General features: G+C 44.0%; 1 protein-coding gene across 1 annotated transcript in view; it reads right to left on the minus strand.

The window, feature by feature from the left end:
* Window positions 1–7107: 7107 nt before the first annotated feature.
* The window catches only part of NIPAL2 (NIPA like domain containing 2), a 50883-nt gene continuing 45963 nt past the window's right edge, over window positions 7108–12027 (minus strand). The window contains exons 8-11 of the mRNA XM_035893908.1: window positions 10746–10834; window positions 8949–9012; window positions 7518–7612; window positions 7108–7202 (exon numbers count right to left, since the gene is read on the minus strand). Of these exons, the coding sequence (XP_035749801.1) occupies window positions 7108–7202; window positions 7518–7612; window positions 8949–9012; window positions 10746–10834 (343 nt within the window). The remainder of the gene's footprint in view (window positions 7203–7517; window positions 7613–8948; window positions 9013–10745; window positions 10835–12027) is intronic.

Genomic DNA, 12027 nt, shown 5'->3' on the forward strand with positions numbered 1-12027 from the left:
GACAAATATCAGCATCTCCTCTCTCTGGTGCACCATCGCCATCCTTGAGGAGAGACTAACTGACCTGGGCAGGGTGTCCCCACCTCCAGACACCCCTCCCAGCATCTATTTACTTACTGCACCTTAAGCAGTCACTGAATGAGTCACTCTCCTCTCAGATCCAGGCTGAGCTCTCAAATCTTTCAGGTTCTGGAGAAAGGGCAGCTCTGTGAGGTTGCCGACTACCACTGCCAGGTGCCACTGTGTCTTGGGCCAGCCCCTGGGCCAGGGGGTTTTGGGGTCTCCTGCTGTGCTGGGTGTCTGAGCCAGGGGACCTACTCTTTGGACCGTCAGCGAAACCAGCAATGAGTCAGAAGTCAAATTGCTGAAAACAGTTGAGGTTGCTGCATCTCTGGGCATGCAACACCACCGCCGCTGAGTTACAGTGTCAAAGCAGAAAGCGTAGGCACCTCCCAGGAGAGGTGACAGGGCTGCAGCTGTGGGAAGAGGGGAAGCCGGGCACCCGATCACGGAGCACTGGGGCTGGTCCAGTTCTGTGCTAGCTCTTCAGTGCTGCTAGGATCTGATTTTTACTCTGTATTTGGCCAGTTGCAGATGCTGGAAAAATGGAGAGAGAGAGCAGAAAACAACCACAGAAGACAATTTGAGGGCTGACTGAAATGTCCGATGGTGAGGGACTTAAAAGGTCCGTCTGCTTGGCTTAGCAAAAAGCCCAAGTCATCTTACTGTATTTTACTAGAGGGACTTACTGAGTGCTTTAAATCACTGGCAAAAGACAAATAGCTGCAAGCTAAATCCAGACAAGTTAAAATAGACATAAGGCACAGTTCAAAAGCAAACAATGACTCATTGCTAGTACAGATTACTAATGGCGTTGGTGGATCCTCTGCTTTGACTGGTAGGGGTGCCTTCTTCTGTAGATGGGCCAAAGGGTTGGCACAGAAGTGCTTGGAGGAGGTTGCCTGGCCGGGGCTGCGCAGGAGGCCAGGCCAGATGACCTCGAGCTGCCTTCTCATGTGAGCAACCTGCCGTTATCGACACCGTTGCTGCATCGAATCCTGCAGCGCATCCACGCACCCAGGATCTGGTCAGTATTGTCAGGATGTGCCTGTTAGTTAACTGTTAAATATTGTCTGGAAAAAAAAATAAACACGTGGGTAACTGCAATGCTTAGTAATAGTAAATCATATTCCCCAGCTCCTTTCCCTTGTAAAACACAGAACAGCTGTTCTTGGAAAAATGAATAGAAGCTCCAGTACTTCGTTGTGCTCCATTGCCGTATGATGTGTTACCGGCAGTAACCTTTAGTGACAGGTAAGAACTGCTTAATTAGCAGCCTCTGTGCCATGCAAGCTTTCTCTCTTACTCTTGGCTGAGGGCATTACAGAGCATTAGACAGCATAAAGCTCTGGGCCTGGTACACGTGGTATTGAAACTCAAGAAAAACATTTAAATTTTTTTTCAAATGGAGAGAAAAGTCCTGATCTTGTGTTCATGCTGCTCTGGATTTATGCCCACCAGCTATCAAACAGAAGACAAATGACAGTGCTGTTCTTTCAACCAGTTTAATGATTCTGGCAAAAGACCTGGCAGCAGACTCCAAAGATTTCATCTAGGCAAGGCAATGCCTATTCCAAGAGTGGAAATCTCCAACTGGAGAGCTGGCAAGCGCATGTTTGTGCTGGAGGCTTGAATCAATCATTTCTATTTTTCCCAATGTGATCTAGCAAAGTACAGAAATTGGCTCCTTCATCAATGGCCACAGGCCACTTTTCATGTTTAAGGTATTAGTGCCATGGGCTACAGCAATACATTCACTTCATGTAAAACAGTCGGTGTCAGAACCACCTGTTTAATCATTCCTTTACAGTAGCTCTACTTCAAAAACTGTCAACAAACGCCTTGTTGGTGCTGTCAACAAGGAGTCCAGGAGACCACTGTGTATTAGAATCATAGAATAGAATCAAAGAATCATAGAATTGTTTAGGTTGGAAAAGACCTCTAAGATCATCAAGTCCAACTGTTAACCTAACCCTGCCATCCCACCACTAAACCATGTCCCTAAGCACCTCGTCTACCCATCTTTTAAATACCTCCAGGGATGGGGACACTGGAGTGGTCCCCTGGAGTCATTCCTCTGTGTGCATGCAAAACTCCTGCCACCATGATACATTTCTGATTCTGCTGCTGAAGAGCATCCCCCTTATCATTACCTTGTGAACTGACACAAATTCCCCTGGCATCGATGCCTGTGTCCAGCAGCAGTCAAAATGCTACTGCAGATTTATACTATTAACTGCACTTTCTCCCTCAAAGGCTTGGACAAACTTTAGGGGCCTAACTGAAAAACTGGAATTCAGATTAAATAACAAACCTACTCAGCAGCCGCCTAGCTCTTCATTTAGGGTGCGTCTGTTGTGCCTGGATGTTCCTGAGGTGCCAATAATTCTGCTTCTGTGGATACCCCAAATTGCCCTTGCTTACTCTGGTGAGAATCATAAAGTAAAGGGAACGTAATCAAAGACTGTGGGTTTGTGCAACTTCCTTGCAGGGTGGTACCCTATAAACACTTCCCAGGTCAAGGGAAATGCCCTGGCAATGCTGTATTTTCTTATCATAGTGACCCTGTGGTGTGTACCCACCACAGTCTAATTTCCACACAGGGAGGACCTGGTGAGAGCTCTGCATACGAGACTGTGCACGCCAAAGAGGCATTGATAGGATGCTCAAGGGGCCCAGACCCCAGAGACTGGTTCAGCATGTTTCAAAAACACATTTATGTGCAGCCTAAGGGGCCAGATCAGCTGCACGTGCTCTGAACAGATTTAACAGATGACAAGAGGACAATGATCCTTTCTAAGTGGTCATGACTCTCTTACTTCCTCTCTGCCGCTTTAGGCGGAGAAGAGTCATCCTTCACTCCCAAATCAGTAAAAAAACCACAAAACAAAAACCCCAAGCTAAAACTACATACAAAAATATATGGAATCGCTATTTGTGCACTGATGTCCCTAATTCTATCCCAGAACCCAGAAACATTTCAAATACAGGATTTCTCAAACTCGTGAGAATCCAGAGCACTAAACATTTCTCTGTCTTTGTCTCCTGAAGTGGTCTCAGATTCTCTCAATTCTCTCAGTTCTCTCAACCTTCCAGCTTGACCCTCCAATAATAATTATGGTAATTAGCCTCTCTCTCCTTTGGGCGAGTTGCTAACACAGTCCAGCTGATTTCTCCAAAAGGAACACACACACACACATTTAAACAAGAAAAAGGCCAAGCCTCAGAGGACAGTAACAAAAGGGCAAACTGAAAGACAGCTCAGGCTAATCGTCTGCACGCCAGAGTTATCAGAGTCAACATTTTTCTCTGCAAATAACCAACGGTCCTGCATAAAGTGGCTTGGAAGGAGAGATCACAAGGGGAGACCATTTGGAGTTCAGAAGACTTTTGGTCCCTGTCCATCCTTCCAGCATTGTATATGCACCTCATAGCAAACAGTCGATGGAAAGAAAAAAATCAGTCCTTAGAACAAGTTGTATAGTCAAACCTGTGTCTGGGCTTCTAGCTGTCCTTAGGACACTCCTTGTGCCACAAGATGCCTATCAGCCCCATGTGGAACCACTTGATGCTCGTTATGCACAGCCCAGTGAGTCTGGCTCAGGGTTTTCCTTCAGGAGTCAGACACTTAAAAGTGTTTCAAGAAGCTCATAACTGTTGCATTTGGGATGTGGTGGCACCAAGAAGCTCATAACTGCTGCATTTGGGACATGGTGACACGTGAGGAGTGAGCTTAGCAGGATGCTCATTGTATGGTGAAGCTCCTCAGAAGCAGAGAACTAATATAATACTTCCCCCCTAAAGAAGAGCACTCCCTCTCCTCCTTTTCCCCTCCTTCCCACCAAATGTTCCCATCAGCTTGGCTTCTTCTCCCAGCAAGGAGAAGAAAGCAGATGGTTTCTGTGGGGCGAGGGAGCTGAACTGGCTCTCGGAGAGCCAGAGGCCACGCAGGACCTCACAGCCGGGAAAAAGCGGGTGAGATTTATAGCAGCGCTGAACCATGCAAGCAGCATACCAGGTGCGTGAAACCACAGCTTCAAAGCACAGAAGCTCAAGCCCCTGTAATGTCCGTCCTCTCTCCTTTGGTTTTAGGTGACCAGTGCCCTTACACACAAAACATGAGGCCACCAAAAGCTGGGCTGTAGCAAGGAGCAGGCAATAAGCCCTCCAGGTGAACACCAGGCCCTTACCATGGGCAGAAATACAAATCCAGCCCAAAATTCTTCTTTTTTTTTTTTTCACTGGCTGAACCCATTTGGTAAATGCATCCTGATATTTTATGGCAAAAATTAAACAGCCTCGCTCTATTCCAGAGCTCCCATTTCCAGGCCCATGGCCAGTTAATACTTCATCTCTCACCGCAGCGTGACCAGCAGTGGAACAAGCACTAAACGAGTCCTGCTGGTTCTGCTCTGTCAAAAAGCCCAAGCTGGAGCCTGGGGGACAATGTGAGCCGCCGCCTGCCCACCACGCCTTCCCCTGGTTTGGTTTCCTCAGATCCCATGGAGGATCTGTTCAAGAAAGTTCAGTCTGCAGGTGCAAGTTTTGCAGCTTATATCTGGCCCACGTTTTTGATGTCGGGAAAAACTTCATAAGAAAATAACTCATTATTAAAGAGAGGGGCTCCAGAGACTTTTTTGTATTGCAGTGCAAAGGATTTTCTTTTACCAGGCATTTGCCTGTGGTGTTTGCAACCCAAATATCGCAAGCAGAATCTGAAAATGACGTTGATTAGAAACTGATTCTTGAAACAAATCATGTCCCTTTCTTGGCAGAGCAGTAATGGATTCTCATCACTGAGTTTCTCTGACCTTGTAATACATTAATTCGTTGGAACATGCTCACATCTCAAAAATCATGTCAAATCACAAGTTTTAATTGCACATAATTCCCACCAGTGTTTTGCTCCACAAATTAATTTCAATTGCGTTCAAGTTAACAGAAAACATTTTAACCCTTATAATTTTTTTATAAACCCACAGGAAGAAAAGAAGTGTTGTTCGAGAATTAATACAGTAGTTTAAAATAAATAACAACTTTTGCCACAGATTTTTACATTTGATTTCCTGCTTTAAAGAGAAAATCCTGTACCTGGTAACCTTTACTGTGTCTTCCAGCCCTCCTGAATCATGGAAACAGATTTCAGAAAGATGCCCAAGGCCAAACATTTAAAAAAGAAACAGAACTAAATCCTTCCCCCCAATTTATTTCCTATGTCACAGACTGAAAAACTGTAGGCCTCCTGATTCCATCTTCAGCACACACTCTCACTTGAGACTTAGAAAGTGGCTTAAATTTGACTTGCAAAAGAGAGATAGAGGCATGCCCTTTTTCCCTGGAGAAAGCATACAGAAAGAATGTGAGCTTTTTTTTGTATTTTAAGCTTTAGAAACTTGAACTCAAGCTGTAAGAGGGGAAAGGAAGGCCACAGCCTGGCAGCTGGTACAAGTAAGGTGCAGACACATAGCCTTGTCCTGTGCCAGCTGGAAAAGATCCACGTTGGAAAACAACTTCAGAACCCCCCACCCTGGCTTCCGGGACGTAGCTGCGTAGGAAAAACTGCAGCTCCGTATGCGCTTTGTAGGGTTTGAATCTGTCTTATGGATCTTCAGCTGTACCTAAATGAAATAGGTATTTTCATTTAAAATGAAATAATTATTTGGGGGGGAAAAAAAAGACTTCATTTCCTCATATCCCACCGAAAAAAACCAGGCACAGCCTGTGGCCCCTATTGATTACTGCAGACTAATTCAAACCTAAAAGAAGTATCTTGTCCAAGATGCAAACACTTTTCTAGAGGACTTCCACTTGTTTCTGCGGAGGAGGTGTCTGACTCCCACAGTGCCAGCTGAGGTAGACGGTGCTACTAGGCAGGGGTAAGTGGACCCACGATGAATGCCCAGAAGGCACTTTCTTGCCACGAGGCTGGGACTGAGGGACACCGAGACCTCCCAGACCTGAACACAGAGCCTGTATTGCCACAGTTCCCATTCACTGCTGGTGCTTCAGATCAGCACTGGCGAGATGGGGAGACACTACCATTTAATGAAGCAAAACTTCTACTGTTACCATGACTCTCCGTGATCCTGTTTTTTACAGCTTTTCCTCACCCAGGATTACCAGCAGTTTAGGAAGGAGACAGGAGTTGCCCTACTTTTCTTTTTTAGGAGTATTTTTTCAAGACACATCAAGGGAGGGAGCCTGGCTACCCCATTTTTTCTGGAGAACTTTGCACTCTGTTCACTAAAACCTTGTTTTCCTGCAAACAGAGGCTAAAACTCAGGCTAGACTATACCAACAGATAGTATATCCCAGCCCAGTCCAGCCCAGTGGACCAGACTCTCCTGGGAAGATGTAAAATGTCAAGTGTGGTTCCATAGTTCTGCCTTGGCTGGGCATCACATGTGTGTGCCCGTGTGCATGTGCCTATGTTTATGGCAAATGCTCTCTTCCTTACCCCTTCTCACATAAGTGTTTAATTCCTTGGACTATAAGAGAATTAATCTGATGGTAGAAGATAATCAGGATTTTCCCTCTACACATAATATGAAATAATTTATGTGTACATATTTGCGTGTACTGTATATATGCCCACAGTTTTGACTCCTGAACAGGAGGGATCAGATTTGTAAGGGTATTATACATATAGCAGAATACTTTGAAGTCACTTATGAAATTTCTCCTCATTTGCCACTTTTGTCTTTAAGCATCTACACAGACCTGGGGGGTTTCAAAGGGGAATTTTTATAATCCTGTTCTGTGCCTATTTGCATTTCAAGGCAATTAAGACTCTAAAAATAGCCCCCAAGAGGCATTGATACTAGGAGAATGTTTAGTTTCATTAATTTAGTTTTTCTCAAAGCTTCCTTTATCTTCAGAACACATTTAGGGCAGCCATGGGATAAATTAAGTAGGATTAAATAATACTACGACTCATCAACATATGGAGTTCAACATATGCTTGAATATGTCCAACAAAAAGGTGCTGCTGATCCCTGTTCCAGTGGCGTTCCTCCCGTTAATTGGCACGTAAGGTGCTTTCTTCTTTCAGCTTTGACTTTCCACCGAGTCATCTTCATTATTCAAAGTGCCATAGCGTGAACTGTGAGAATCTGGTTGTATTTTGCCTGTCAATTTTTGTCCTAAGGAAATGGGGTGAGAGAAGGGAAAAACAACAACTCTGTGAAGAATTTTAATAAAACAAATCCCCCACCAATCCATCATTTCAACATTCTTTGCTCCAGTAATCATTGTTTTCATTTGATTGGTTGTAACAATAGCTTGGAAAAACTCTGAAAAATTCTTTGAAAAATCTGTTGGGAACAGGAATAGAAAATAAGGGAACAGTGTATTTATTAAACATGACTAGAGCACATTTGTGACTCAACTCTCCTAGGTCATCCCATTATCTGATATCCCATTTTTAAACAGAGACACAGAAAAAAACCCCTACTTACCAGGAATATGTCCATAGTCAATAAAAGGAATTTGTAGCTGCTCCTCTTTTTTATTTCTTGCAATTACAAATACACCAAGGAAAGATAGGAGACACCTGCAAAATAACAGTGGTATAGTATCACTAGAAACAGTTCATGGCATATGAGATGAGAATTTCTTTCCATGTTTCTTTTTCAAGGACTTCCAAACCTAAGCTGCTCAGTTTTTAAAGAACCTTTTCTTCCTGGCTGCTCTATAAATTCATCTTGGGCTCCCTTTCAGTCTAGTTTTTGCCTCCTGAAGTTTTATTATGAGTTCCAAAGGTTCCGCCGGCAAAATTACACTTTCAGCAATATATACCTAATGGAATGCCTGTGAGTGTGAGACCACAACATTTGAATCCCTGAGCAAATCTTCACCGAGCATCTAAGCTAGCACTCTAGCATTTGCAATTTCGTGAACAACTCGGCCTAGCTGCAGACAATCAACATCTCTGTTGTTTTTCTCATTTGACTTTGTGTCTCAGGGGTGAGCAGTAAGCCAGGAGCTATGAGAAACTGCTATGCTTGGATAAATCTTCTATCCGCTGTGTGTTGGACACACAACCACTCATTCTGCCTGCCAAATACATGGGTTGAATTTGCTCATCTCCATTTTCTGTCACTTTTCCTGCAGTCAAGCAAGATAGCAGTTGTGTGCACCTACTCTGGTCCGACTGCAGAACACGAAGACGTCTGTAGCTACCAGCCCCATTTATTTGACAGCTCTGTGGCCAGACACCTCCAGCAGTTCTGGGAATTGCTTTTAACCATCTCACACCCATTATCAAGTAGCTGTCACCCATCCCCAGAGTTGTTGTGGTGCTGGTAGCCAGCAGAAGGTTTCTGCTCTCACAACATCTAGGCCCTTCTTCACACATTTATTGTTAACAGCCTCTTAGCATGCTCTGAACTTTTCCACAGATGTGCTGTGTCTTTCTCAGTGCAGGAAGGTAAGGGAGAGCTATTATAGTACTGCCTCGTAGGTTAGCAACTCAGGTGATTGCCCACACCTAATGGCAGCAAAGACCAGCCAGACACGCAAGTGGAAGGTAACTTGGGAGGAGATTTCTCGCAGTTGTAAAAGCACCCCCCTATAACATGATCTTTGGAGAGCAGTGATTTCCCCTTCCTGCTGGAAGAACATATGCTGCTGGTTTTTCATTCCATCATGAGATTAGTAGTTCATAAGCGTCTCACATTTTTACATATTTGGATTCAAAACCAGGCCTCCAAACTCCCAAAGCAGAGACATCAATCTTTCCTTTAATGTTTTTTTATCCTACTATAATGGCTATTCCATAATACTTTAATAACAAGACAGGTTTCTTCTTACTGAGAAAAGAAGGGATTCCACAAGGCAATGCTGCTTCAGTACAAACATTAGCGCAGATTTTAGGCCGATACACTTACCCGAACAGAAACATGAACACGCTCAGCAAAGCTGCACTTTGGAATTCCCGATAAAATATGACCCCTGGAATGTGACAGAAACAAGAATTGTAGATCTTGACTGGCTTCCAAGTGATATGAATTACAGCTGGGAGGGTCAGGATCAGTGTCTTGCTCAAATAGAGCAAAAAAAAATCCCAAATAAGGTATTAATACACATTGCGATGGTTCACTTTATGTGCCCATATTCCATTATCTAGGCTTTCTCGAGATACTGCGTGGGACTGGAGAAGATTTAGTATTATCAGGTTGGAGCCTGTGCTGTGTTAGTAACTGCACAGATGCAGGTATTTTTTGCATTGTCTGCAACAGTTTTTATGCAGGTCAAACTCAAGGTCTTATTCACAAGCAGAGTCATACCAATATAGCTAACCGGTTCTTCATGGATTTAGTTAAGCCACTCCAACAGACCTTGTGGACATCCTAACTCCAATTGGGAACAGGTTTTCGATAACTAGCTGTGTCCCTGATGTTTGCACCAAGTTAAGGGCTCCAAGCAGCCAAGTTTGCCAAATCTTATAGGCTGAGGGGATCACTAGCTCTTTCTGGTCACCCCTCTTCCAGGAATTAGCACCTCTGCAGCAGAGGTGACAGAACCAGATGTGTGTCTGGATCTCAGCTGCCCCAATTCACAGCCAAGTATATTAGCTTTAAACCACTGATGAGCATAGTTTTGCTTAGAAACACCAGAGTGTAAACCAGTGCAGCTGAAGTGTGACTGTAGCTTCAAAGGCTGTAACTTGGGATGGGGGAACCATGAGATGAGGTGTATCTTCTATGAGCACCCCAGCAAGATTCAGCGGAGGTTGTTCTTCTAAGCCCTACATTGGTTTAGGTAACCTGGTGCAAATGCACATGTATCCAGTCTCAAAGCTATTAAGCCATTCCTGAATAGGTACTTGATCTTTTAAGGAGGCACAAGGCCAAATTCCCCATATGGTCACAAGAACGCAACCCCTTTTTGGCATAAGTCCCCTCTCAGTCACAAAGTGTAGGTCTCTTCTAACACAGGTGCTGAGGCAATTTGTGCGTAAAGCTAACTCCCCTTCTCATTAACAGCAGCTCCGCATGAGAAACTCCTGCACAGCAATGACAGGAAAGCCCCCAGTGTGCGTTAAAATGAGTCATAAATGTTCTAACAACATGATCATTTTGGCTCATTGCTGATACAGCATCTTAGTTGTCCTCCCTGCTCATGTTCTTAAGCTGTGCACCATTTCCAAGATTTGCAGTCCCTCTTTAACAACGCTGAGTTCAAAGTTCTCACCCAGAATAAAATGTTAAATGCTTAAAAGGTCTTTGGAGTCATTTTATTTCCTTCACTTAACCTAGAATTCCACCTTCTGAAACAGAATATACACTAACTACTCTGAAACACAGCTGGTTGTCATTTGAGTAGTTTGCCAGGCTGTTAAAATTACTCTACCAGTTCGGATATGGAGAGGCTGATGTGCGCATGGTAAACGCATTTACTGGATGTCAAGATGAGGCTAGGATAAATGCAGGTACTTCCAGTAAAGCCAGCAAGGCACAGTAAACCGTACATATCAATTCTGGACATGCTAGCGTTTGATTATTTTTATTTTGCTTCAAAAGTTGTGAACTTGCTCAGTTTTCAGAACTTAAACACCTGTCACTTAGGAAGAACTTTTTGTGAAGACAAAGATGACTGGTTTGTGTTCCTGTTCACAGGCAGTAATTCTTGAAAACCTGATGTTTAGAAAAGCATTCTGTAGAGGCAGAAGGCCAGGAACAAACCTGAAATGATGGCACTGGTGGTGAAGAATGCAAAATTAATGGGCACAACTGCTGTCGCTTCATACAGCTGCATTGCTTGATTCAAGAACCTGGAAGACAAGTGTTATTGCATCTCATGCCTACAAGAGGGTCATTGCACTTTAAGTCAGGTTAAGCCACTTTATTTCAGTTTAGCAATAAGTGTGACCATTCCTTACCACAATGGCAAGTAGCCCTGGACAGATGCATAAATGTATTGAATTACCTTCTGATTTTGACTCTGCAGAGTACAAACAAATAGGCGAAAGCAAGAAGGTTGGCATGGATTCTTCTGGCCATAGGCTATCATTGGAGAGTCCTTCGAAGCAGTGTTGGAAAAATTTTGTCTGCCCCAGATAAGGGAGGAATGCTAGGGTATTACTGCTTATGGTCTGCATCGGTTCTTGGAAGCAGTGCTGCCTGCAAGCAGCCAGGGACAAGTTGCTCTAATTTAAACAGGTTGTGTAAGGGAATATCTCCAGCATGGACATGAACACACAAATCCGTGTAGGAACTGTTTCACTTTGCTCAAGTCCACATTGCTGCTACCGCTCAATCCAACTTGGCTAAACCACGTATTTGTATGTTTATCCATGCAATCATACCCCGGACACAGTCTGTCCTGCCGGGAAAGTCCAAGAAGGTGACTCCAAGCCTGTGCTCCTTGGGTTGGAAACTCTCTGCTGTGCTCCTCAGAAAGGTAAGACAAACCCTCCCCAGAATCCTGAGCAAGAGTGTGCAGGACCACAGAAGTGTACACTGCACGCAAACCTGCAGGACTGAGGCATTGGCCATGGAGCTGCCTGCACAGTCTGCATCAGCGGATGAAAAAGGCAAAGCAATTAACCCACTTGTACGGAGACCAGAGCTATCAACATTTACCCACAGGGTGATGAATCATGAGTGTGAGCTCTCGGATGCACCGGCAGATACTCTGCTATGTGAACAGTGCATTTCAGGCAGAAAGAGTAAAATCAGGAGGCTTCAGTGTATTCAAAACCTATAAAAAGAACCATACTTACATGTTTCACTGGTACAATATATGCGCACGGTAAAAATCCAAGCTTGGATCTGTTTTAGCCATTAAAGTAATTGCATGGTTATTTTAGCAACTGTTGAACAGTCTCCATGGTGCTTTAAAAATAAAGAAATCCTACATATCCACAGGATAGTCAGGATTTTGAAGTCATTGAAAACACCTCATTATTTTCTCCCATTTGTAACAAACTTGGTCACAGGGTCTAAACCAGCGATACCAAGGCCC

The sequence above is a fragment of the Egretta garzetta genome, unplaced genomic scaffold (assembly GCF_000687185.1).
Source record: "Egretta garzetta isolate BGI_Z169 unplaced genomic scaffold, ASM68718v1 scaffold154, whole genome shotgun sequence".
Classification (NCBI taxonomy): domain Eukaryota; kingdom Metazoa; phylum Chordata; class Aves; order Pelecaniformes; family Ardeidae; genus Egretta; species Egretta garzetta.